General features: G+C 35.9%; 2 protein-coding genes across 3 annotated transcripts; one reads left to right on the forward strand and one right to left on the reverse strand.

The window, feature by feature from the left end:
• Positions 1-31: 31 nt before the first annotated feature.
• On the reverse strand, positions 32-6,103 carry LOC18027599 (protein argonaute 6). 2 transcript variants are annotated; one of them, XM_006410368.2, is made up of 23 exons: positions 6,014-6,103; positions 5,100-5,295; positions 4,803-5,008; positions 4,474-4,692; positions 4,162-4,295; positions 3,959-4,056; positions 3,774-3,871; positions 3,539-3,698; positions 3,323-3,439; positions 3,136-3,243; positions 2,961-3,023; positions 2,694-2,807; positions 2,424-2,592; positions 2,236-2,348; positions 2,011-2,148; positions 1,750-1,886; positions 1,558-1,623; positions 1,402-1,465; positions 1,182-1,293; positions 1,004-1,077; positions 832-926; positions 701-732; positions 32-572 (listed from the first exon to the last, which is right to left on the reverse strand). In XM_006410368.2, the coding sequence occupies exons 2-23, from the start codon at positions 5,274-5,276 to the stop codon at positions 433-435; spliced, it is 2,634 nt and encodes an 877-aa protein (XP_006410431.1). In that variant the 5' UTR covers positions 5,277-5,295; positions 6,014-6,103; the 3' UTR covers positions 32-432. The 2 variants fall into 2 exon arrangements, with proteins under 2 accessions (XP_006410431.1, XP_024003659.1); XM_024147891.1 differs by lacking the exon at positions 6,014-6,103 and adding an exon at positions 5,908-5,985.
• A 1,513-nt stretch (positions 6,104-7,616) lies between these two features.
• On the forward strand, positions 7,617-13,141 carry LOC18027600 (E3 ubiquitin-protein ligase COP1). The gene is made up of 13 exons (XM_006410370.2): positions 7,617-8,051; positions 8,644-8,721; positions 8,867-9,022; positions 9,291-9,641; positions 10,154-10,311; positions 10,405-10,470; positions 10,979-11,057; positions 11,362-11,517; positions 11,618-11,716; positions 12,168-12,272; positions 12,437-12,616; positions 12,699-12,809; positions 12,908-13,141. Exons 1-13 carry the CDS (start codon positions 7,725-7,727, stop codon positions 13,076-13,078), a joined length of 2,037 nt encoding a protein of 678 aa, XP_006410433.1. The 5' UTR covers positions 7,617-7,724; the 3' UTR covers positions 13,079-13,141.
• The last annotated feature ends 14,687 nt before the right edge of the window (positions 13,142-27,828 follow it).

A 27,828-nucleotide genomic window follows, 5' to 3' on the forward strand; every position in this document is an offset into this window, starting at 1 on the left:
AGCTATTAACTTATGAAAAGAAGACTAGTGTTGGTAAGAACACACTAAAAATCCGAAAACCCAAGCTTGTAAACCGCTGGTTTTATGACAATCAACAAAAACGCTAAACACACTGACTTTTTTTTTTTTTTTTTTTTTAAAACTTGGGCTAAGATTTAGAATAAGCCTACGAGCCTCTTTCCAAAAAAATCTACGCCAGGGCTCCTCTATACTTTTCTTCAAACTGTACGCTAGATGATGATGAATGCCATCCATTGTCCAGAACGTTAAGTTTCCTCTAAAGAGAGATTATAGTTCAGAGAGAAAGAGAGAAAGAGAGAGAGAGAGAGAGAGAGAGAGAGAGAGAGAGAGAGAGAGAGAGAGAGAGAGAGAGAGAGAGAGAGAGAGAGAGAGAGAGAGAGAGGAGGAAGCAGAATTACTACTTTTATTTAATCAGCAGAAGAACATGTTGCTTGCGACTTTCTTGTCCAGACGAGGAAGATCTGGAACTCTCTCGTCCTCCGATATACCTTCAAACTTATTGAATTGCGCAAATTGAGCAGCTGCGAGATGAGCGTATCGCACTGGAGCCACTGAGCAAAAACAACACAAAGAGAGGACACACTGAGTGTTTGGGCACTGTGGTTTCTGTATAGTAAAGACTAAAGAAGAAGACTTTGCATTTTTTAATACAAGAAAGTTTGATTATAAAAAGTGTTACCAATTGAGGTTGCAGTCGTGCTCCGTTGGTTGCTGGACCGACGATGCAACAAGATAAGATCTTTAGTACATAGTAATATGGAATTGGATTTACTAAGTGAAATGTTGGATTGTGTAGTAGAGAGAGCTTACACATAGGAGAGACAATGGATGATATTCTGCAAGTCATCGGGAGAGAAACCAATCTCATTGAGCAAAACATGATAATGAGCCGGCCTTGAAGTTCCCTGAGATCGCCAAGGTGTGAGTGAAACGTTTGAGACTAAAGAGGCAACATATTTTTTTGGGGGGGTTCTAAACTTACTATTATTCCTGCATGAGCACACATGTAGAAATCATAGTTTGTCGGGTGTACAATCTTGGTGTCAACGACGGTTCCTGTCGAACGGGAATTGTATTTTTTTATGATGAAACAGTTCTGGAAAGAAAGAAAAAAATGAATCCTAGCGGGACTGATGCAGAAGAAAAAAAGCATACTTTACCTGCAGGAACATTCTCATGACCCCTAGCTTGAAACAACTTGGTGTGGTGGTTTTTCTGAGCCACAATGACAGTGAATTTTGGCACATCGGTTTCACCAAGACGTTGATACGCCTGAACCGTGTTAAATAAGCAAACTGTCAATATAATACTTTCACTGGAAACATATTGAAAACAGAATTCGGTAGAAGCCGGAACCGGCCAAGGAACTTGTAACAAGACCTTTATAATTTGGTCCACCTCAATGTTCAGGACTTGGTTAAACTGTGATTCACTTACTCCATCCCTAACATATACGCCCAAGATTATGTAAAGTATCAACTCTTAAATACTGCAGGTTAAAAATCAAAGATAAACAGTACAATTTTCTAACAGTACCTGAAAATGATAATCTGCTTCGGCTTTCGTTTGTTGCTTGTCTGGTAAAATTCTAGAAACAATTCGCTGGTTGGAAACAGAAAATTAAGCATAGTGAAGACACTTAAATATCTTGTGATAACTGATTAGTCCTTGATTTTAGAATAGAAAAAAAAAGACAGAAATAGAGGTGATTGAATAGCGTTCACATACTTCATGATACCATTGTCTTCTTTCTCAGTGTCCTCAACAGGCTGGAAGAGCGAATCAATCATCTCCAGTTTTGGAGACTGGGTTCTTACAGCTGCCCTATACCTTGAGATATTGGGCCAGCATTTTGAACCAACAACCTTGTAGCAGGGGACGAGACACGAAAAAAGTAAACAGACGAAGAATCGGATTCTAAGAGAACCAGAAACAGTGAACGAACGAAGGACAAACAAAGGACAAAGAAAAGTAAGAAAACAACAATACCGCTGCTATTGAAGGAACACTTGCACGACCTGGAGATCCATGAGATACATCCATACCCAAGATTAAGGTGGGAATTTTGTTTATCAATGGAATGTTGCAAGAGTACTCTATTCCCAACAGAGAATTGATGCCTCCAAGCTAGATTAAGACGGAGTAAAAGAGGTCAATTTACGGAGAACACTACAGCATAGGATTTCTCAAGTGTTAGTTTGGGTGGTGATATACCTTAGAATTTATCTTCAGGAGTACATTGGTGAGATATTGGTCATTGATCTTGGTAGGGCAGATACATTGCGTGTTGATCCCTGCTTCAGTGAGACATACTTTCTTCCAGGGACCTTTATAGTTTGTAAAGACCAGTTAAACGAGTGAGTGGAAACTTAAAATTTACACAGAAAAAGGTGAGATGATACCATAGATATCTGAATTCTTCCGTTCTGGCAGGACACAGAGGACGAAAAATGGAGGATCGACAGGAAATTTTGACTGCATCTTTGCAATCATTTTTTCTACCCTTTCAACAGCACCCGCTTTTCTATACTGGTAATCCTCTTCAACTAGTGCAAAAGGCCGATCAATTTCCTAAATGATTTAAACAAAAGAGACTGAGACTCTGAAAATAACCAGACATATTTTAACTCTATACACCATTTCAAAATGGAGACAGTATCTGCGGAACCTACAATGCCTTTCCTCATGCCGCAGCTTATGAGCTCACGAGAAAGGCGACTAATGTCGCATGGAAAAGAAAAGTTGACGACAGCCCAGTCCTTAATAGCTCTTGGTTCAAGAAGTATCTGCAGAGCAAGAAACAACGGGTAAAATAGCAAAGAGAAAGGGACTAGTTTGGGAGTAACGAGTTCATTCCAAACCATAAAAAGAATAAGAAACCTCTGCCAGTCCACAAAAATTAATATAGTGATGAACAGAAATCTTTGCAGACTGATTACCTTGTTGTTAAAGTTCCACCGTCCATTGCGAGGTAAGAAATCCTCATTATTTCCAAACTTCAGCTGTGTATACAAATGTAACAACAACATGAGTGTAAGAATATATAAGAACTAATTAGAATTGGCATGGCACTGCATACCTCTCTATGTAGACACAAAACATAAACAGGTTTACCATTGGGGGATTGAGAACCCGGCCTTCGACTAGAGTCATTTGTTTTTCAATAGAGATGCCACATCCAGCCAAGAACGGGTTTTCATCATAGCGGTAGGTGCCCATTGCCTGGGAATTATAGTCATTAGCAATAAACAGCCATCCAATATAGATAAAGCATCATCTGAGGTCGGAAACCGAAGCTCACATCATTGAGCGTTTTAATTCTCTCTAGAGGTTTTTGCCTTGATTTTTCAACAAGTGAAGCTCTTTGCCACCCTGACAATGCTTTTGTGTAACGTTGTAGAGATACAAGACTACAAAACTGCAAGAAAAGGAATGGAAATTAAAATATAGAAGAAAACAGAAGAAGGATAATAGACTAAACAAAATTAACTAAGGAAAAGCTGCTTGAGGTGCATACCTCCAGTGGGAGATAGTTGGGGCGATTTGGCTTGCCAACATCAAGGCATGGGAAGTACGCAGATTCAGTAGGATCTGTGTAAGTTTGCTTGAAATACTCATACACAGTAATCTCTTTAGTCTCTCCTGCACGCTCACCATCTTTAATCTTCATTGAAAACCTGGAAAACGATGAAAAAAGTCAAGAAACGGCTGATAGAGGACAAAAATTATATTGAACAGGAAGTCAAACATACAGTTGCTGGTTGCACGGCTTCTCACTTAAACCTATAATTTTGAATTCCATGTTACGGTGTGATGCCTTTACCCTCAGATTTTTAAGCATTTTCCTGGCCTGCCAAGGTTCAAATAAGATATAAAAAGCTCAAAACAAGAACAACCTGGCATGTTCTTAGTTATTGCATTTAAAAGCCAGAACTACCTTATTCCAGTCGATATGTCTTGGTAACTTAACATTCTGATTGGCTTTCAGGAATTCAATAACAGGACCCGGTTTTAGAATCATAGTTGTTGACACATCTGCAAATCATTGCAATATGAAAAAAAAAAAAAAAAAAAAATCTATCAACGATATAAAAAGAGGTTTATGAAACCTGGAGATGATAAAGGTAAAACGAAAAATACCAATGTTAAGCGAGAGTCCTCCATGGGTAGGACGGAAGGTGGAGTGGAAACCTCGAATACCTACTACGCCTTCCCCGACCTCAACAGAGTTCTTATCGTTATGGAAAAATGCCTGTCTGACCAAAAGACATCCCCTGCACAGTCAATGGTTCTATATAAGCATTTATCATGGTCACAAAAATTAAACAATTGCACATCTATTGTATATACCAACAAAATGATAATATGATGACAATTTTTGTCCATAAGAATGTTGACAGTACTTTTCACTGAAAACATATAATGCACATGCAAACAGATAGAACAATGCACCTTTCAGCTGCTTGCTGCCTCAGTACAGTGTCAAGCACTCTAAGTGGATCATGAGCGTTCTTATCTGGTGTATCAACTCTTCTCTGAGTGTCAAGAGTACTCTTAAACGGTATTTTTGTAGAAAACTGTATTTGAACCTTGTAACTTCTTGGCAGGAAAGAGCGCTTTGATCTCTTGCAAGTACCAGAAGGACTACCACCGTCGAAGACAACAGAGTCACTACAGTATTAACAAGACCGATTTTAGCAAAAATGCCAAAAACACATCTACAAGGTCTAACTTGTACACCTTGAAAAGATTAAAAATCAAGCCAGATAAGAGGAACATACCGTTTTGAAAATGAACCTTCCAAGATGACCTGAAAGTCAAAGTCTTTCTGTGGCAGAGGACCAACAGTATACAAAGTCTTCTCTCCATCATAGGCCAACCTCTTACCATCGAGATCAGAAGAGTAAGTCTTGTAAAGTTGGTCAATAAGCTTTCTGCCTATTCCTTTCCCCTCGACATCTTTGCCGTCTTCTGTGGTGATACTAACCTGCAAAAAAAAAAGCACGGATTTGTTAAACATCTCATACACACACAGACAATGATAACAGAATACATAAAAGAGACAGAACAAATCTTACAGTGTACTGGTAAAACACTACATCCGGCTGTCTCACAGAAACATTGAAGTGATTGGAAGACAATTCAATTCGGCTACCTGTCCTCCCAAGCCCGGCTCTAGTTGTGATAGCATAATCTCGACGGCTGGCCTGATCTGAATTTATAATTATGGGTGGCAAAGATGAAGATATCTCCATCCTTCCTGACTAAAATGATCTGCAAGAGAGAAAACTGAAGGTTGGTTACAATGTGGCAAAAATCAGCCAAAACATAATGTTCATAGGACTTCGGAAAGACAAAACACCGAATAATAAACCATCAAACAGATGATAAACATATCAAAAAAATAAGTCAGTATCCATGAAATTTCAAAAAGGAAAAACATTAGAGACATGAAGCTTGTCTCCTGAATGAACCGAGAAGCAACTCATGTCAAGACCAAGAAAACTATAGACTATACAGAACCTAGAAAATATTTACTCAAACGAGGCAATCAGCAATGAAAATTAAAGCATCTATAGACCCGCTTTCACACATTTCCAATGATTTAGTTCCTTTAAGGTCGGAGGCTATATACAATATTGAGAACAATACACAAACAGCCCGTAATTTCGAGTGTGGCATGCAGTATCATAACACGATTGTCAAGAGGGAATCGATGCAGCCAAAATCATAAAACAACATAAAAAAATCCAAGCTTCATGCAATTTTTCAAAAGGAAAACTCGGAAAGAGAAAACCTAGCTCTAAATCAACAAAAATTAAACAACAGCGAGCGAGGTTTTGGCGAGGGAAACTACTCAAGAAAACGAGGGGAAATCGGAAACACCTCTCGGACACAAGGGAATCAATCAGCGACACGAACAGTAATACAAACAATCGGAGAAGAAGAAAAAGAAGAGAGAATGGAAAGTCGAGTAAGAATGGGGGAATACCTTGAGATAAGGTTTGTAGGGTTTGTGGTGAAACGATGAGCAGTAGGGATTTAGCTCATTTCTCTTCTTCGTCAGTCTATTGGGTTTCCCAGAAAACGCAAAAGAGAGGGAACGTTTGGTGTGATGGGAAAATTAAAAAAAAAATATCACTTTTTTTCGGTATTTTAATATATGTATTTTTTTTTTGTCATCTGTATTTTAATATATGTATATAACCTTCAGAATTAAGATAAAAAAACAAACTTCAAAATAGAATGGTTTTTTTGGTTTGATTTTTGTTTTCTTTCGGAAATGGCCTTCATCATATGTAGTTTAGTGATATCTGTTAATGGAGGTAAATCTTTAACCGCATTTAATAAATTTTAGAAAGATCTACCAAACATGATTTAAACTTGGTTTTAGGTTTTAGATCCAATGATTTGAATATATACATTGCGAAAACGTATTTTGAAATATTTTATAGCTAATTTAAACACGAAAATGAAAAAAATAAACAAAATCAGTATATATAGTAAATTTTGAATTCCGTGCATAGCACGGATCAGAAAAATAACTCAAACTTGGTTTTAGATTACATACATAACGCGAAAACATAATTTGAAATATTTTATATCTAATTTAAACACGAAAATAAAAAAGATAAACAAAATCAGTATATATAGTACATTTTAAATTCAGTGCAGATCAAAAAAATAATTCAAACTTAGCTTTAGATTAAATAGATGACGCGAAAATGTATTTTGAAATATGTTATAGCTAAATATGTTATAGCTAAATATACACAATAATAATAAAAAATAAACAAAATCAGAATATATAGTAGATTTTGATCCATGCTATGCACCAAAAGAGAATTAACCTCTAATATTTGCGTTGATGATTTATCAAATAAAATATATAATTAAATATATAGGACAAATAATATATAAGTATTGAAAATATGTAAATAAATAATTTTGAAATATAGTACTACTACTTTAGATATGTTTTATTGTGCACATGGTTTATTGTATAACAATTAAAGTAATAATTAAACTTTTTTATTACATTTAGTTGTATATGTGTTTAGAAGATTTTTGATTGTTTATGCCTCATTTCTCTCTACTATTACTGTTTTCCGTAAGATTTAGTACTTTTAAAACTCGTAAAATTCTGCTAAAATTTTACAGAGATTATGATTTTTTTTTTAAAACAACAAAATAAAACATTACTTTTATCTTTTAAATCCCTATCAATTATTTTAATGATAAAATAACTTACTTTTGATCCCCAAACCCAACAAAATTACGGACAGAAATCAAAAACTTTTTGACTAAAAAAAAAAACATGTTCTAGTTCTTACAAGATCTCAAGATCAATCATTTGAAGATTTTTGTATGACAACAAGTTCATCAAACCGGAAAACCCCCAACCATAAAGAGAAAAACAAAAAATCATTAAACCGGAAAACCCGGTCGTGAGATAGACCGGTGAAATGACCCGTACCCGCACTTGAAAAAAACTTCAGCCACACGCGCCAATCAAGCGCGTAGGCAAACAGCGTGGAACTTTTGTATCCTCAGAAAAGAACCACCGTGGATCCCACACACCTTCCCAGCCTCACTCCTCCTCATCTCCGCCATACCCACCACTCTTTCCCTTCCATTCCGATTTTCTGAAACTAACCCTCTCCGTCGAAGAAGAAGATATTTCGAAAATTAAGTGAAAATTTATGGAAGAGATTTCTACGGATCCGCTAGTTCCGGCTGTGAAACCCGACCCGAGAACATCCCCCGTAGGCGAGGGTGCTCACCGCCATGAAATTGACGACGGAGGAAGCGGTGGAGACGGTGGTTCAGATATTGGAGCTCCGGATCTAGATAAGGACTTGCTCTGTCCGATTTGTATGCAGATTATAAAGGATGCTTTCCTCACGGCGTGTGGCCATAGTTTCTGCTATATGTGTATCATCACACACCTTAGGCACAAGAGCGATTGTCCCTGTTGTAGCCAACACCTCACCAATAATCAGCTTTACCCTAATTTCTTACTCGATAAGGTTTCTTTCTAATTTTGCTCAGAATTGTGTTTGCAGAGTCAGTTGTATGCTTCTTTGTGCCGATGATAGCGAAAAAATTTCAGTAATTTGGGTGGCTTAGCTTTTCAATTTTAGTCTCGGGGCTGCTCGTTTTGAGTCTTGGCTTGAATTTTGAGTTCGTTTTTTGTTTTGATTTTTTGTGGAATTAAGGAAGCTGCTTCGTCTTCAATCGAATGCCAATAAACCATAGCATTAGATTTTCAGTGAAAGAGATTCTGTGGATCAATTTATGTCTTTCTCGAGAACCTGCGTTTTCATTTTTCTCACTGAGTTAACATCGATAGAGGTAATGATGATGCAAGGGTCGTTACTACGTGATTAGAATACTAAGAACCGTTTTGTTTTCGGTGCGTCGTTTATGGTAGGATTTTGCTTATTACAGTTCACAGTTGAGAGGGTTAGCATTTTGACGTTGTACATGCTCGATATATGACCTTTGTTTTTTTTCTGCTGAACTTGAAATAGAAGCATGGTTAAAGGAACAGTAGTATTTTGAAACTATCTATCTCTGGAATGTAGCTTATTATATGGTTTCTCTGTGCCACTTGTGTAGCTATTGAAGAAAACTTCAGCTCGGCAAGTGTCGAAAACTGCATCGCCCTTGGATCAGTTTCGGGAGGCACTACAAAGGGTCGGTTCTTGACAAGCCTTTGTCTACCATTCCTCCTCTATAAGTTGGCATTCTTAGATTTAATATTCGAGTAAAACTAATTCTTTTTTTTCTAAAGTCATTCCTTTTGATCAAATTTTGACTTCCTCCATTCATCCTTAGACAGGGTTGTGATGTGTCAATTAAGGAGGTTGATAATCTTCTGTCACTTCTTGCGGAAAGGAAGAGAAAAATGGAACAGGAAGAAGCTGAGAGGAACATGCAAATACTGTTGGACTTTTTGCATTGTCTGAGGAAGCAGAAAGTTGATGAACTAAATGAGGTTGGTTTGTCTGGATCCTGTAGTAGCATGAAGTTTTACCAATTAATAATTATTCTTGCTGCTCTTCAATTCATTGCATTTGAAATTTGATCTTGTTATTTTATCGTCAAAGAGGCTTTCCGGGTATATATTCGCTGAAATGAAGAAATTAATTGTTAAAGAAGAAATACATAAACCATCTCTCTATCAATAACGAATGTAATAGATGGATTTTCATGAAGAATAATAGAATTCTTTCATTGATTTCATCTTTTCTAACTTAATGTAGGTGCAAACTGATCTCCAGTATATTAAAGAAGATATTAATGCCGTTGAGAGACATAGAATAGATTTGTACCGTGCTCGGGATAGGTATTCGGTGAAGTTGCGGATGCTCGGAGATGATCCGAGCACAAGAAATGCATGGCCACTGGAGAAGAACCACAGTGGTTTCAACTCCAATTCTTTGAGCATGAGAGGAGGAAATTCATTAGGTAATTTTCAAAACAAAAAGATAGAGGGAAAGGCACAAGGAAGTTCTCATGGGCTGCCAAAGAAGGACGCATTGAGTGGGTCAGATTCCCAAAGTTTGAATCAATCAACTGTCTCAATGGCTAGAAAGAAACGGATCCATGCTCAGGTTTGTTCTTTTTTTCGTACTCTTTATCTTGAAACATGCCACTTAGTCTGAATATGCACAAGGACGATGCAATTGAAAATTCAGAATTTGTCTGTTAAAGAGGAAACAGATCGATAGCATTAGACTCCAGTAATATTGCTACAATAAGTACTGTACCAAGCCAACCTTCTCGTAGTTGGCTGGATCGACCGCTCAAGAATATGAGGTTGTGGGTAGAATATGAATCTTCTTACTGAACGTGAAAGGAGGCTTTTGATTAACACATCTTTGGTAGTTTGTATTAAAAAAATGATTGGCTTCAGAGTGACTTAATTCACAGTGTTTGCATGATGTAGAAGTAGGATAGCGTTCTGGACTCTTGGTTAGTGATAGAAGTCGCTACTATTCTATGGCATCTAGATATTTATAATAGTTTTTAAAATTATTCTGCAATGTCCTTTGTATTTATCTGTAATTGCTTGTTGATATATAGACTTGATTGGCTAATTCCGGTTAGGTATCTTGTCTTGTAGTTCAATGATCTACAAGAATGTTACCTCCAAAAGCGGCGGCAGTTGGTAGACCAACCACATATTAATCAAGAAAGTGATAAGAGTGTGATACGTAGGGAAGGCTATAGCATGGGTCTTGCAGATTTTCAGTCTGTGCTGACTACCTTCACTCGCTACAGGTTGATTAGTGACTGCCCCTTTCTAATTGGTCTAGTCGTGCGTTGAATGTGTTCTCAGAATATCGGGTTTTTAATTGCACTCTTTATTTACAGTCGTCTGAGAGTAATAGCGGAAATCCGGCATGGAGATATATTTCATTCAGCGAACATTGTATCAAGGTGAGTTCTTTCTCCTTGTTCGTAGTATCAGATGGTAGGTAGTGTAACTAATAAAAGAATGTTTTCTAACTTAGTGTCCAGAAAATATCAATATACCCCTTAAGTGATCAAGCTTTGTTTAATATATGGATAGACGCAATTACTATTATGGGATCCGTTGCTGTATAAATCCTAAGCCAGTGAATGGTAAGAAGAAGAACTTTCTGATATAGCAGGGACAAGGTTGTGTGTTTTCGGCATCCAAAAGATGGAACACTATGTTGTCTTTATGTGTTTTAGAAAATACGTTAAAGTTGTTTGCTGTCTTTTATCTGAAAGAAAGTATCTTTTTCTCAATACAGAACAGAAATATTTTTCAGTTGCCCCTGTGGCTCCATTATCTTTCTCTCTCGATGTGCTTTGATTTATGTCCTTTCCGTAGTTTATGTGCTTTATACTTTCTCTGAACTCTAAGCCAATGACCATCTTGCTGAGACTTACTAATACCGAGGGTGCTGTTCATTTTCAGCATAGAGTTTGATCGTGATGATGAGTTGTTTGCCACTGCTGGTGTTTCGAGATGTATAAAGGTTTTTGACTTCTCTTCGGTACGTTCAAAAATCTTGGAGAGCATTCATTTACACACCAATTGAATCTTCTTTTCCAGAGTTATGCTATTTTGAAACTGATCATGCATATTAATTCTTGGAAAGCTTGACAGTGGAAACTCAGATGTAGCATTTGTTGAACAAACTCTAATTTTGATGCATGATAGCCATTTACACTTTATTTTCTTAGTATTGCATAAAAAAAATGTATGTCCGAGCTTCTAAATTATTAAATTGTTAGTTTTAGTATTCTGTCTATCAATGGACTACTCGGATTAGTTGAAGATAGTGTACCTACTTTCAGGTTGTAAATGAACCGGCAGATATGCAGTGTCCGATTGTGGAGATGTCAACTCGTTCTAAACTTAGTTGCTTGAGTTGGAATAAGCATGAGAAAAATCATATAGCAAGCAGTGATTATGAAGGAATAGTAACTGTGTGGGATGTAACTACTAGACAGGTGAGTACTTTGCCCCACTAATCCAGCATCGCGCCTTTAAGATATTCATCTCATGAACTGTGCAATGTATCTAAAAATTTATGTAAACAACTGGTGGCAGAGTCTAATGGAGTATGAAGAGCACGAAAAACGTGCCTGGAGTGTTGACTTTTCACGAACAGAACCATCTATGCTTGTATCTGGTAGTGACGATTGTAAGGTACCTCGAATGTTTTCCTTTATCACTTTTCATCTCGCATATGGCTTTGTCTTATATGAAAAGTATACAGCTTGTACAGATTGGCTAGCTCTTATATATAACTTGGTCACGTAGTTGTCAAAAATCTCTTACGAACTAAAGAAAGTAGCAATGAAACGAACTCATTAGTACATTGTGTTCTCATGACTCTTTTCTACTGCTTCTCAAACTTTTGTGTGAGTTCTTTTTTGGAATTGGTCATATGTTACCTTGAAAATTGTAAATCCATTTTCTGACCTTTTATGGGATATTACTAGAAAGGTTTTGCCAGCTTTATTAGAAACTCATGTTGGATGTGAGTTTGACTAAATGAATATTTTGTATGTGCTAGATTTTAATTCTGGCAGAAGCATATAATACCAGTTGGCACCCTTATAGTTAATTAACCTATTGTGCTCTTTGTTTGAACCAGGTTAAAGTTTGGTGCACGAGGCAGGAAGCAAGTGTGCTTAATATTGATATGAAAGCAAACATATGTTGTGTCAAGTACAATCCTGGCTCAAGCAACTACATTGCGGTATATACTTTCATGACTCCACCAACTTTACATCTTACATTGATTCCCCATTCACGTTTGAGCTACCCACTCATGATCAGCTTGACTCTGTCACACATCTTCAGATCTAATCTTTAATTAGATAGAGAGACTTAAAGACATTTAAGCATATTGACTTATTGTAGGTGGGATCAGCTGATCATCACATCCATTATTACGATTTGAGAAACATAAGCCAACCACTTCATGTCTTCAGTGGACACAAGAAAGCCGTTTCCTATGTGAAATTTTTGTCCAACAACGAGCTCGCTTCTGCATCTACAGATAGCACACTACGCTTATGGGATGTCAAGGACAACTTGCCAGTAAAATTACTTTCCGGTCCAATCTTGGGGGATTGCTTACAAAGAAACAAGTCTTGACTATGTTGTTCAATATTACTTTCAGGTTCGGACATTCAGAGGACACACTAACGAGAAGAACTTTGTGGGTCTCACAGTGAATAGCGAGTATCTTGCCTGCGGAAGCGAGACAAACGAAGTATATGTATATCACAAGGTTCACAACATGAAACCGCTGCTCCATTGTTACGTCAATCATTTACAGATGTTCAATCTCTCTGTTGCTCAAGTATTTGGGATTAATGTGTAATGCAGGAGATCACGAGACCCGTGACATCGCACAGATTTGGATCACCAGACATGGAGGATGCAGAGGAAGAGGCCGGTTCATACTTTATTAGCGCGGTTTGCTGGAAGAGTGATAGTCCCACGATGCTGACTGCGAATAGCCAAGGAACCATCAAAGTCCTGGTACTCGCTGCGTGATTGTAATAAATATTTCAAATAAGGTTAAAGGTTTCTGAAACCAAAAAAACCAAGAAATTCCCCTTTTTTTTTATTTAGGGGGATTTATAGAGGGACAAATTTTTCAAAAGTAGGGTTCCTCTTTTGGAAACAAATTTTTTTTTATAAATTTCTTGATTGGGCCCCCCCCCCCCCCCCCCCAAGGAGAATTTGTATCGAAATGTAGATATCTTCCGGTTTCTTTTCTATAATTAATACTATAATCAAAATGCTGTGACTGATGAAAAATCAAAACCTTGACTTACCTACAAAGCGCCCAAACCCATGCAGTAAGTCATCAATGTGTTCATGAAGCAAGTTGATTGAGGAAATTTTTCAAATTTATAGTGTTATGATAATTGAAGATTTTGTCATGAGTAATATTACATACACTTGGTTAGTACTTAATAGCTCTAAAGTAATTCATAAAAATGTGATTATGTGTACACGTTTTCATTATATGGTCGTATTAATTAATATTGTATTAGTAATCCTTTTGTATTTGGATACGCAACTCAGGAATGGCATGAAGTCTATAAAGATTCATGCTTTCAGAAATTTGAATCCCATGGGCAATACATTTCGAACTTTTTTAGTCCTAAAAACATTACATACTTCAATGGCTCATCCTAGTCATTATATAATTAGGTGTCATAATAAAATAACTGCTAATTACAAGCTTTTCTAATTCCCTAGGTTACAAAGTCTTTGACTTTGTATTTTGTAAGTAGGAAGTGAAAAGCTCTTTTGAAAGGAAACGACTTTTTCATAACGAGTGGGACACATAAATTTGTTTCTTCCCTTCAAGCAACCATATCCATCAGATCCTTTTTTTTCTCCCTCTTGATGACATACTTTCATACCACAATAAATTGATAATATACATCTCGTGTAGCCGTATAAATTTTTGTTATTGACGTTTACCATTGTTTTTATATTATGATTTTTCTCTATTATATTATACATGTGTTTTTTTTCTTTTTTTATAGTTTTATATCTGCGGGCTTATATCTCTTATAGAAAGTGTTATTCGGGGTTTTTTTAATAATTTTTTGGTTTATGTTGTGGAAGTGGTATGTTTATTCTTGTTAATTTATTTCTGTTTCTGAAGTATTTGTTTCTTTGTTTTTTTAATTTGTAATTGTGAAAGTATTTTCTCCGTTTTTAAGAGTATATTTTGTATAAAGCCTTAAGTCAGTGGAAATACAATATATTGAAATTGGATTTGGGTGGTTAGTGTGAAAGTTTTTTTTTTAGTCTGTAATTTTTTGTACCAGAGTTGAGTCCGCGCTTCGCGCGGATTTTAACATATGTTCATGTTTTTATATGTTATTTTTGAAAATAGTTTGTTTGGTAAATTTCTTTTCTTGGTTGAATAATTTTTTTTTCTATGGTTTGCATTGCGTTAACAATGCATGTGTTCTATTGTAGTTATTTTTAATAATGTTTTTATATAACAACAAATTTCTCTCTCTTTATTTTTATATTCTTATAGTTTGTTATTTTAATTTTCTGTTTTATTTCTTCCTGATTTTATACTAAAATTTCTTTTATTTTATTTAATTTGTACTAAATATACTGATTATGAATATAAATATATATATATATTAAATGCATATTTTAAATATATTTTTAATGTTAAATTTTGTGTGTTTAGACTTTCATCATACTTTATTTTTTAAGAGCTAATTCATCATATTTGTTTTCTTATTTTTCTTCATTTTATTAGACTTTTTCTCCATCATCATATTAACATAGTTTGTTATTTTCATTTTCGAATCACAAAAATAGTTATTTATTTTAACTTTTTTTCATTTTCAACTTTTTTGTTTTCATATTTTCTGAAATTCCTCTTCATCAGTTTTATGTTTTTTTTCCTCTTCTTCTTTATCTTTTTTTTTCTTCATTTTCATCTTCCTCTTCTTTGACTTGTTTTTTCTTTATCTTTTTTTTTTCTTCTTATTTTGTTCTTCTCTTATTTTTACTTCATCTTCTATTTCATCTTTATCTACATGCTTTTCTTTATATTTGATTTTTTTATTTTTCCTCCTTTTTTCTTATTCTTTTTCATGGTCTTGGGTTTTATTTTCATCGTCTTTTTTTTAACTACTTCTTTTTGTTATTTTTTTCAGCTTTTACTCTACTTTTTCTTGATAACAAATAATTATTATAAATAATAAGTGAATTAATTATGTCATTATCTTTAATATTTGTACTTTTCTGTTATTTTTAAATTACAATAATATTATAGTGTATGAATTAATTGAATCATTAATTTTAGTTTTCTTTCTATGCTGATGTGGACACTTTAAGAGGAGAGAAAACTCTCTAATAATATATAAGATTATTTTATATTGGCTCATTTTCCTGCTATATTTCTTTGTTCGTTCGATGTTTATAAAATCCCATTTTGATTATACAAAGTCGTGTCCGTTTCTAGTCCTTCATAATTGTAGGTATTAATCGATAGCACTCTCAAATCTTGGCAAAACCCTTATATTGTTGGAATTTTGGTTTAATGACAGAGGGTGCTTCAATTGAAAGAGGGTGATTGAAATTTTGGTCGGACCAACTTTTTGTTCATACCTATTCCTTTGGTCTCTAATTGAGTCATTTTTTCATCCTCCTTCTCTTTCTTCCTTGGGTGATTCAGTGACGTTTAATTTCGGTGTTGTCCACTCTTGCGATGTTTTTTTCCAGAATCAGTGTCGGTCTAACCCCTCTCCATAATTTCTTAGATATATGTTGGGGTCGGTTTTCACCCCAAGCAGATAAAACCATCTCAAAATGACTAAGTATGGAAGAAAGACAAGTGGGAGAGCCGTTCTCACCAAGACCAGTGGGAGAGCCGTTCTCACCAAGACAAGTGGGAGAGCCGTTCTCACCAAGACAAGTGGGAGAGCCGCGATCACCAAGTGGGAGAGCCGTGAAGATAGACCAGTAGGGAGAGCCGCGAAGAAAGATAGATGGGCCGAGCCGAATTGTAAGAAATGGGCCGAGCCCCTCTCCAACATGCCTGGGCCGAGCCGCGTCTCGGTGAGGTGGACCGGATCATGTCTCGACTAAAATGGCAAGTGGGCCGAGCCGTGGAGAAGTTAGATGGGCCGAGCCGTGGAAAAGTTCAGATGGGCTGAAGTAAGGCCTTGAGAGACGGATCCCATAAAAACCCTAGGCGAAATACAAAGGCGGTGAGCCGCACGAGGCGATAAGGAAATATTCCAAAAATCTCTCCCGAGATTCTCGGCTAGGCGGTTCGGAGAATTAGTATAAATAGATAATGTATACAATTCATTCTGTAACTTTTGCAACCCTAAGCAATAAGAGCTAAACACTTTTACAGCAAGAAAAACTTTCTTTCGATCTTACTGTTTTTGACGATAAACCCTAGAAGTTTCCGATCCCTTAGTTTTCCTTAAACAAATTTCTGGTTGTGCGAGTTTTGGCTCAAACAATTTGGCGCTGTCTGTGGGGAGATTGAAACATGGCGAGCAACACCCTCGACGATAACAACAACGATAACGGCGCGGAAAAGGACGCTCACAGCATCAGGCACAACGACGGCGACGACCGAAATCCAAGTGGAGATGCGAAACATGATGACTGCGTTGATGAAGAAGACCGACGAGCAGGACAAATGAAACGAGGCGATTACAGAGAGGCTCGACGCGATGACGGCCGAGCGACGACACCCAACTTGGAGAGCCGGAATCTCCGACCCGATGGATGGAATCCGGAGACTCTTCGATTTCTCAACGCCTGCAGAAGCCTCGGGAAGCAGCGCGAGAAACCCCTTGGCTCCACCAATGTTTCGTCTCCTCGGCGAACAGACTCCCGCGGAAACCAGAGTTAACATGACCGAACCGCTTCCACTCCGTCGAAACTCAAGGCGACGGGCCGGCGAAGAGGAGAATGACGCGATCGACGTGGACGCCCAAAAGAATGATGGAACCACGAACTCGCAACAAAATGGCTCGGCTCGGCGAATAAGCCAAGAAGAACTCACCTTGGCACTAAATGGCATTCAAGTTGACGAAGTCGCCGACCCGATTTGCGATAACGACCCAACCGAGGAAGAGGAAAATCTCCAATGGGTCGAGCAGGCAGAGTTTAAAGACGAGCCGAGGAGAGAAGACCAGGAGCGACCTCACCCACCTAGGAGAATGACCCGCGTGCAAACCTTGGAGATCGAAGAATTGCGAGCCTCAATGGCTCGGACAGTGGCAGAGATACGCGCCATGAAATCTCAAGTGCATAATGCGACAAGTGCCGCGCCGGAGATTGATCGAATGCTCGAGGAAACCAAAAGAACCCCGTTCACGACGAGGATCACAGAGGCTATGATCCCCGAGCCCGGAAAAGTTAGGATCCCTTTCTATGAAGGAACCACCGACCCAAAAGCTCATATCACGGCGTTCCGCATAGCAATGGGACGAGCCTTCACGAGGAACTCTGCCAACCTGACCAAGCAAGAAAAAGACGCCGGTTATTGTCTGCTGTTTGTAGAGCATCTCAAAGGGGCCGCACTAGAATGGTTCTCAAGGCAAGAACGTAATTCGATCAACAGCTTCCAGCAGCTCTCCGCCTTGTTCTTGAAGCAGTACTCGATGTTCATGGACCGAGGCACCTCCGACGCCAATCTATGGATGTTATCTCAAGGACCTAATGAACCGCTTCGGGATTACATGGCAAGGTTCAAAGCTGTTGTGTCCAAAGTAGAAGGAATAAGTGACAAGGCCGCCCTTGAAGCCCTAAAACGATCATTATGGTACAAATCAGAGTTTCGAAGGGAGATGGCTCTGAACACGCCGCAAACAATTCAGGATGCTCTGCATCGATCATCAGACTTTATCGTGAATGAGGAAGAAATGAAGAATTTAGACGAGCAATACGAAGCGACGAAAGCAGCAATCCGGAGCTCGATTTTAACTCCGGATCTGAAGAAATACTATCACTAAGGATGCACCACGACCAGCATGAACTACGGGACGGCTTGATCCCTGCAAAGGGTACGTAGGCAGCCCGTCCTCGGACGGGTTCAGCTGTCCCCCCTCCTAAAAAGGGAGGGGGAGTAGGTACGTATACACCATATTTACACCATATCTTAAATTTTTAGCTCGTCAAGTCAGGTATGTCTAGATTTATTTCACTTCATTTTTTCGTTCACTTGCTTTCATTTCGGCTAGTTTTCATTCACTTGCTTTCACTTCGGCTAGTCTTTTATTCACTTGTTTTTACGTCGGCTAAACATTTTACTTGTTTTACAAAGCACTTTATTTTCATTGATCTTGCATTGCTTCGGCAAATTTCTACTTTGGTATCCAACCACCGTACGCCTCGTCTCATTGCTGGCCACAACGAGACAACAAATACAAAGTTCTCTAAATGGACTTTTTACCACCTTTCCTAGGACGAGGGTGCAAATTACATCCTCTATGGATAAAAATTAAGCGCGCTATACAAATTTCAGACTAAAAAGGTATCGGTCGCCACAGTTCACTATCGCACACGAGATTATAAGTCGAGACTACATCGCTTTCTCTAAAACCAAAGTGAACTCTTAAACCCGGCAAAACGCACTCACCCTCTCGGGAACGCCGGTCTATAGTCATATTCCAAAGAGAACATTATATCCTCTTGAACTTTTGCCTCATCAAAGAGAAACCCTGGGCTAACGCCTCGGCAAGAAAAAAACAGGCTCAAGCTAAACACTTTGGCTGCAACACCCGACTCTTCCTCACGAATGATCAGTCTCTCAAAGAGAACAAGGCCTATAAACACATAACTTACTTGAAAAATACTTCGGCGTTAGTCGGAGATTCTTTCTCAAAACAATCTAAAACAGCTCACCTCAATGAGGACCTCTCTCAGTGATAGAATGGATAAATCTCAATGAACGGCCCAAAATCATCTTTGGTTAATAAAAAACAAAACGCCTCGTCGTTATACACGGCTCGGCATCATATAATGAAAACGCCTTGACGTTATACATGGCTCAGCATCATCTAATGAAAACGCCTCGCCGTTATCATTAAACACGGCTCGGCATTGCCAATGAAAATCGCCTCGCCGATTATCATTAAACACGGCTCGGCATTGCCAATAAAAATCGCCTCGTCGTTATTATTAAACACGGCTCGGCATTGTCAATGAAAATCGCATTGTCGTTATCGCTAAACACGGCTCGGCGTCATCTAAACGAAAACACCTCGTCGCCTATGCAATATCTTCGATCGTCACCTAGGCAGCATTTTACTGTACTCATCGCCTAGGCATCACCTCGCCTTGTCGCCTAGGCATTATATCGGCTCGTTGCCTAGGCATTATATCGGCTCGTCGTTACCTTGAAACACGACTCGGCGTTACTGACACATAAACGCCTCGTCGTTACCTTGAAACACGGCTCGGCATTACTGACGTAAACGCCTCGTCGTTATCTTGAAAACACGGCTCGGCAACTTTCTTAGAAAAAACGTCTCGTCATTACCCTGAAACACGGCTCGGCATTATTTACACAGACGCCTTGTCGCTACCTTGATACATGGCTTGGCGTCATTAACGTAGACTCCTCGTCGCACCGTGAAACACGGCTCGGCGTTACTAACAAAAACGCCTCGCCAACACCCTGGAACGCGGCTCGGTGTTGCCTACGCCAGAACGCCTCAGCACAACTTCTGCCAAAACAGCTCTGCATTAACTCTCTCTTGAAACGCATCGTCGTTAACGAAACGGCTCGGCATTAGCTCTCTCTCTTGAAACGCCTCGTCGTTAACGAAACGGCTCGGCATTAACTCTCTCTTGAAACGCCTCGTCGTTAACGAAATGGTTCGGCATTAACTCTCTCTTGAAACGCCTCGTCGTTAACAAAACGGCTCGGCAAGAACTCTCTCTTGAAATGCCTCGTCGTTAACAAAACGGCTCGGCATTAACTCTTTCTCTCGAAACGCCTCGTCGTTAACGAAACGGCTCGGAACGAACTTTCTCTCGAAACGCCTCGTCGTTAACAAAACGGCTCGGAACGAACTTTCTCTCGAAACGCCTCACCATTTATTCGGCTCAGCATAACCTTCTCAAATCGCCTCGCCTCGGCTCATCATTACTAAACGAAATCGCCTCGGCTCATCATTCCTAAACGAAATCGCCTCGTCCTTAACTTGCCACGGCATCTTCGGTACCTTTTCGAAACACCTCGGCACCCTCGGCACTCCTTGGGAACGCCTCGGCGTCTTTATTCCCAAAACACCTCATCTGGGCTTACGTCATAATATTTGACTCGATGGTTTATCCTACGGTCATGAGTAATGGACCTCGTCACTCTCGCCTCCGAAACTGACGAGCTGGGGGGCTAACTGTTGGGGTCGGTTTTCACCCCAAGCAGATAAAACCATCTCAAAATGACTAAGTATGGAAGAAAGACAAGTGGAAGAGTCGTTCTCACCAAGACCAGTGGGAGAGCCGTTCTCACCAAGACAAGTGGGAGAGCCGTTCTCACCAAGACAAGTGGGAGAGCCGCGATCACCAAGTGGGAGAGCCGTGAAGATAGACCAGTAGGGAGAGCCGCGAAGAAAGATAGATGGGCCGAGCCGAATCGTAAGAAATGGGCCGAGCCCCTCTCCAACATGCCTGGGCCGAGCCGCGTCTCGGTGAGGTGGACCGGATCATGTCTCGACTAAAATGGCAAGTGGGCCGAGCCGTGGAGAAGTTAGATGGGCCGAGCCGTGGAAAAGTTCAGATGGGCTGAACTAAGGCCTTGAGAGACGGATCCAATAAAAACCCTAGGCGAAATACAAAGGCGGTGAGCCGCACGAGGCGATAAGGAAATATTCCAAAAATCTCTCCCGAGATTCTCGGCTAGGCGGTTCGGAGAATTAGTATAAATAGATGATGTATACAATTCATTCTGTAACTTTTGCAACCCTAAGCAATAAGAGCTAAACACTTTTACAGCAAGAAAAACTTTCTTTCGATCTTACTGTTTTTGACGATAAACCCTAGAAGTTTCCGATCCCTTAGTTTTCCTTAAACAAATTTTTGGTTGTGCGAGTTTTGGCTCACACAATATACCTCTATTTGTCATCATATTGGGGAGCTGATCGGTTTCCCAGCTTTGGAATTGGTTTTTTGGGTGTGCCGTTGGTGACTCCAATTTGGCGTGGATTTCATGGATCCTTTTTGGGATTGGTAGAAAGTCCAGCGTTTATGGTTACGGTGAGCTGAGTTTTTTTCTGGAAAATATCACTTCCGTCGAAAAATCTGTTTATGCAATTCTTTTTTTATGGTGATTCCGTGATTGTTGTCGTTCATATAGTTTGTTTAATCTCAGTTTTTCGTAGTGTGATATTTGATTTATTTAAAGTGTCTCATTATTTGCTGTAATTGGAGAAACCGAGCAAACTAAAAGTTTTTTAAAAAAATAATTGCATAAATAGCTGCTGAGATAGCAGCACCAGAAGAGAGAAAAGCTAATTATATATATATATATATATATATTCCATAGATCTATAATCTTTCTGCATGCTTTGCTTATGTATAACTTATTATAATTGTGTATAGTCTCATAAACTCAAAATCACACTTTTTCCCCCAAAAAATTAATAATTAACATACCATAAGTCAAAATCACGGCTTAGATTAACTAGTTTGCTAATTAATCAGAAATCGGAATGAGCAAGTTCTGTGTATGAAAATGAAATGTGGATAAGATGGTAGCAAACTTTCTATATCTGTTAATTTCTGGAATTTATATAATTGGTTTTCGGAAACAAACAAAATATGATCAAGTCCGTCAATCAAGATGCATGTATTGGGAATTTAATTTATTTCGAATATAGTTTGATAGGCACAGATTTGGATTTTTGTTATGGTAAAATCATATCGTTTCACGTTGGCCACATATATTTTTCCAAGTTTACATTGTATTATAATACTTATTTTGATGGAGTTACGCAAGCATATTATTGCATATAATATACCAAATGAAATCTAAATGTGATGTATTCTTCATTTTTTCTGTCACTAATCTAAACGTCGTGTGTATAAAGTATATTTTATTATATGGTACGACATTCTCACCTCCTACTAATTATTTTATCCTCACGAGATTAATCGTTGATGAATAACTGTGAATAAAAAAACGGTAATGGTCTAATGGATGTATTATAATCTATTATATAATGGAAGAGTTTTCTCTCCATTTAGGATGTCCACATCAACATAAGAAGAAAATTATTATCAATGATTTAATTAATTTATACACTTTAAAATAGTATTATTTTCATTTAAAAATAAAATAAAAACATTAATATTAAAGTTAATGACTTCATTAATTCACATATTGTTTATAATCATTATTTGTTATAAAAAAAAGCAGAGAAAAAACTGGAAAAAATAATAAGAAGAAGTAGTTAAAGAAAAAGATGATGATGAAAATGAAACTCAAGACAATGGAAGAAGAATAAGAAAAAAATCAAAATATAAAGAAAAGTATGTAGATGAAGATGAAATAGAAGATGAAGAATACATACACGAGATAAGTAAAAATTAAAAAAAAATGAAGAAAAAAAAATAGAAGTTGAAGAAGATGAAGATGAAGAAAAAAAGGATAAAGAAGAATAGGAAGAAGAACTCAAGCTGATGAAGAGGAATTAAGAAAATACGAAGACAAAAATGTTAAAGATGAGAAAAGAGACCGAAAATGAAAAATAATATACTATCTTAATATGACGATGGAAAAAAAGTCTAATAAAATCAAGAAAATAAAAAAAAGAATATGATGAATTAGTTGTTTAAAAACAAAATATGATGAAAGTTTATATCCACAAAATTTAATATTAACATATATTTAAAATATGCATTTAATACATGTATATTTATATTCATATTTAGTATATTTAGTAAAAATAAATAAAATAAAAGAAATTTTAGTATAAAGATGCAGAAAAAAACAAAAAATTAAAATAACAAATTATGAGAATATGAGATTATGAAGATGGAGAGAAAAATTTGTTGTTATATAGAAACATTATTAAAAACAACTAATAGAATACAGGCTGCATACCATAAAAATTATTTATTAAACAAAGAAAAGAAATTTATCAAACAAACTCTTTTTAAGAAATATACATTCAAATCCGCGAGAAGCACGGACTCTACCCTAGTGTTCTATTATGTAGCTCTTTCCCTATAAAATTATAAATAAACAAATTAAGAAATCTATTTTACAAATCGATTCCTCAAAAAACATTAAACTTCAGTCACCGGTTTCTGTTGTTGTGCAAATAAAACCGGTCCTTCGACTTGAATTCTATCGTTAAAAAGGATGAAATATATGTCGTCAAGTTCGTCCAAATCAACTAGCTAACGAGGTTCGAGGACTACGTGTCGAGTTATGAATCTTTATATTTGGGTTCTGAACATCATCTAGTGTCCCTTATTAGTTAAATAAATTTAACCATAGTTAAACAATTTGCTTTTTTTTTAATAGGGTATGTATCTAAACTCAAATTATGGTAAAAACAAATGTAAAAGCTCAACCTAGCTATGAGTATATCTATCGACAAAGGTAATGAAAACTTTAATATAATAAGCACATCAAAGTTGATTGTTTAAGAACCACTAAAATAATTAATTGGCAGTAGACCCTCGTAATCAACCGTAATGGGGGACTTCATAATTATGAACTCTTTTTAATTCGCGTTAGAGAGAAAGCAATAATCGAAGATACAGTTCGCACGGCTAATGCCTTTGCCATCACAACAAATGATGCGGATGGAAATGATCTCTCCTTAGAGTATAAAATGAATAAAAACGATTTCTCCGTAGAAAATAAAATATGTGAGAATGATTTTAATTTAACAGAAGAAAATGCAGCGGGTAGTATCTCAATGAAGAAGGATAACAATTTAAATATCAGTGAAAATCCAATTATCTTTATATATTTTTAAAAATGAAATATTTATTTTTATTTTTAACGTCTATAATAGGTAAATATGATTAATTAAAATGGTAAGAATCCAGTTTTAGTATAGGTCTACATGATGAATCTCCCATATATTAGCTCAACATGTATTAAATTTTGAATGTCCAAACACAAGGTTTTCTTTCTTTTGAGAAATAATTTTTGTTTCCTTTACTTTTGCCTATTTCTTAATCTATTTGTCTACTATTTGTCATTGAAATATTCCAAAATCGAATAAAATCTAAAATATTATGTGATTGTCTGTGTAAATATGTGTGGGACTGTGTCCGTATGAGGCATTGTTATAAGTCCGGTCCTACTAGGCTGATACGACAATATCGACCGCTATTTAGAATTAAACTTGTAGTTTGAATTAATTTATTTTAACAGCAATAAAGATTAAAAACTTATACGTCTATAGATCCATAATTAATCGAATCTATTCGATCTGATGATCTAGTAAATTCCATTGTTGTATAGTACTGTATAAATTTATGGATTCCATGATCCAAAAAAAAACAGTCAGATTCTGTTGTCTAATCAAAAACACTAAACTCAAAAAATCATATAACAAACTGAATTTTAAAATTACATATACGATCTATCCATACAATTATTTACCAAATTGATTAATTAGTTTACATCAAAAATTAGTTTTTTTTCACTTTGTAAAATACAAATGTATTCGAATATGTTTATATGTAGTAGTAAAAGTTTGTTATCTTTAATTTTACAATTCAAGAGAGAGAGGAATCTTTTCTCATAAAATTCCCACTTACTAAATTATAGAAATAAGGCAATGGCCTAAGGCCACATCAAAATTAACAAAATTATAAGGCCACATTTATTTCAAAAGTAGGCTTACATATATAGTTTAATACATGTATTTAACTTATTTGTTTGAAAAAGTTCATAATCTTAATCATTTTTATTGTTATAAGAGAAATTAAACAGTTTGGTTATCATATCAATACAAAGAATTGATTAGAAATTCTGAATATGTGAATAGGTAAATTTGATAAATGCTTTTGTAGGAAAACTGAGAATAATTGTAATTTAAAATTTCTATATTATCATTATTTTTGTATGTTTTAATTCAATTGTATAGTTTTTTTTTAAAGTGTTATTTTATAATAAAGGCCACATTTTTAAATTTTGCCTAAAGCCTTTATAAACCTAAACACGGCACTGTATATATATATATATTAGAAAAAGGAATATATTTCTTACGATATGATTTTTAGTCTTGTCCTTTTGGTTTGAAGAGAGGTTGGAATGATTGGATCGGCTTCTCTTCTCCTCTTCTCTTCTTCTTCCACAGTGACCAACTTGAGAACGAAAATAATTGGAGAGAGAGGAATCTTTTCTCATAAAATTCCCACTTACTAATGTTAAGTCACTTACTAATATTCTTTTAACCAAAACTCTTTTTCATTTGACCAATTTATTCCTAAAACTAGTAATTACTAATTATGTCTACATTCTGTCATTCACTAATACTGTAATACACTATCCAAGGTATTTCCGAATAAGTGTAGCTCAACATTAGCTTCATAGCTTCTATAATTTCGTTTTTTTTTTGTATCGTTAGGGCGATTCATAAAATAGTATTTAGACTGCCTTAACAAGTAGTTCAACTTTTCGTATCCGAATAAATTTTACGACTCTTAAAGTTCATATTGAAGACGAAGTTGAAATGATGTCGTTAATAAGCATGTATTTGACATGGTAGCAACAAACATTTATTTTTGAGCATTTACAAATATATATGTGTAAAGTGTAACGACATGGTGATAACAACGTTACATTAACAAGTTTTAAGCATCTACGTTATATGTTGTCACTGCAAAAAAAAAAGCATCTACGTTATAGTAACTCACTTTTTCTTGATAAAACTAGTCATGGAATTTCTTTACATTTGTCTAAGAAGACCGATACTCACATTTTTTCGAAAGGACAAGATCACATTAATACTAATGATGCGTCTCTCTTTCAATACTAAGGTATTCGTTTTATAATCCGCAAATAAGCGTGGAAAGGTAATTAATACTGTATTATTATCCACAGTGCCGTTTTGAACAAATTTGAGATCATGTGCTACTAATCTACAATAGATTTTATAATATATAATTTTAAAAAATATTTATATGGTGAACTAATAAAAATATTTACCATATATAGAAGTGAAAGGTGAGTAAACAATTTAATAATTTTCATGAACAATGATTATTATTTAACATTAGACACTTCAACTATCAAAAATATACAAAAAAACTATTAAAAACTAAATATATACGTTATAAATCATTTAAAAATTATAAAAATAAAATTAATTATGAAAAAAAAGCTTCTGTAAAAACATTCTATTATGTTGACACTTAATCTATATGTTATTCCTAAAATTTGTTTGATTTTTTCCATAATTTTTTTAAAAGCAAATGTTTTAAAAAATATAATAAGCCTCAAATCATATTGGGTCCTGTATTGTATCTCAGATTTTGTTAAATGCCGGCCCTGATTATCCACAATTTAATTACTTTTCCAATCTGTTTCATTTAATTGTTTTTTCTCAGTCATAAAATTATACTCCCTCTGTTCAGAATTATTTGATGTTTTAGAAGGTTTTTTTTGTTCAGAATTATTTGATGTTCTTACTTTTCAATGCAAAATTTAATGAATTTTTATACTTTTTGACCTTTTATATTCTACAGATTGTTTTCTTATTGGCTGAATGATATTTAAATGAATTATAAATAATATTTTTAGTATAAGAAAAATAAAAATTAAATGAATCCTTAAACTGTGTGCAAAAACTTTAAACATCAAATAATTCTGAACAGAAGAAGTATTAGAAATCTGAAGAAAAAAAATCTCTCACATAGTTTTTGATTTTCTAACCAATAAATCAGCTGTACAATTGAAAGTTTAAGAACTTAAAACATTTTAAATATGCGTGAAAAAACTAAAACATCTAATCATAATCTATTTATTAAAATATTTAATTTCGCTTTATAGAACTCATCCATCAGCTTAATTATCAGTTATCACTAATAATCCCATTTCCCAAAAATGTTTTAATCCCTTTTTAGAGGAGATTGAATCGTTATTTCGGCACTTACTAGAAATTGAATTACAAACCTATCTTCGTCATTCGTTGGAAGAGACTATATATCAAAATTCTAAAATTGTTAAAAACACATACATACACACATATACATATTTATTTCGTAGTGGTGTTAAAGCTAATCGACAAATTTGTTTTGTGAACTTTTTTCTGAAAGTATTTTGTTTTATAAATTATCTTAACAACCTTTGTTTAATGAACTTTTTGAAATTAAATAGAAATCTGAACAAATATGAATTCAGATATTGATATCAATAGAAAATGTGAGGTTAAAAAATGGTGGTAAGATTACCAATGTTTATAGCAATATATTTAATTGCATGACTTACAAGTTTATCGAAGCAACAGCTAAACTTAAGTTAAATACGTAAATTGTGAATTTACACAAAGTTCATTTTTAAAAAAAAATAGTCAGTTGAAAAAATTAGGGTTTAAGTGTGCATTCTTAACACGGTGAGCTCTTCACGGTATGTGGAGCCCAGCTCAGCGCAGGGTCCAATAAACTTTTCCAAATCTGAAGCATATTCCACAGAATGTGCCTTTTCAAGTTTTCCATTAGTTATTTTTTTTTTCTTTTTTTTTCTTAGAATGGAACGAAGAAACAAAAAGAATAAATTATCAATTGACTACTTTAATTCTTTGATGATTAGAGTT

The sequence above is a fragment of the Eutrema salsugineum genome, unplaced genomic scaffold, assembly GCF_000478725.1.
Source record: "Eutrema salsugineum unplaced genomic scaffold, Eutsalg1_0 scaffold_10, whole genome shotgun sequence".
Lineage (NCBI taxonomy): Eukaryota > Viridiplantae > Streptophyta > Magnoliopsida > Brassicales > Brassicaceae > Eutrema > Eutrema salsugineum.

Coding starts and splice junctions, on each gene's coding strand:
- LOC18027599 (XM_006410368.2), bottom strand. CDS start 5,276: ATGGAGATATCTTCATCTTTGCCACCCATAATTATAAATTCAGATCAG. Junction 5,009..5,099: donor TAGTGTTTTACCAGTACACT/GTAAGATTTGTT, acceptor TTTTTTTTGCAG/GTTAGTATCACCACAGAAGA. Junction 1,078..1,181: donor TCATGAGAATGTTCCTGCAG/GTAAAGTATGCT, acceptor CCCGTTCGACAG/GAACCGTCGTTGACACCAAG.
- LOC18027600 (XM_006410370.2), top strand. CDS start 7,725: ATGGAAGAGATTTCTACGGATCCGCTAGTTCCGGCTGTGAAACCCGAC. Junction 8,722..8,866: donor TTCGGGAGGCACTACAAAGG/GTCGGTTCTTGA, acceptor ATCCTTAGACAG/GGTTGTGATGTGTCAATTAA. Junction 12,617..12,698: donor ATGTCAAGGACAACTTGCCA/GTAAAATTACTT, acceptor TATTACTTTCAG/GTTCGGACATTCAGAGGACA.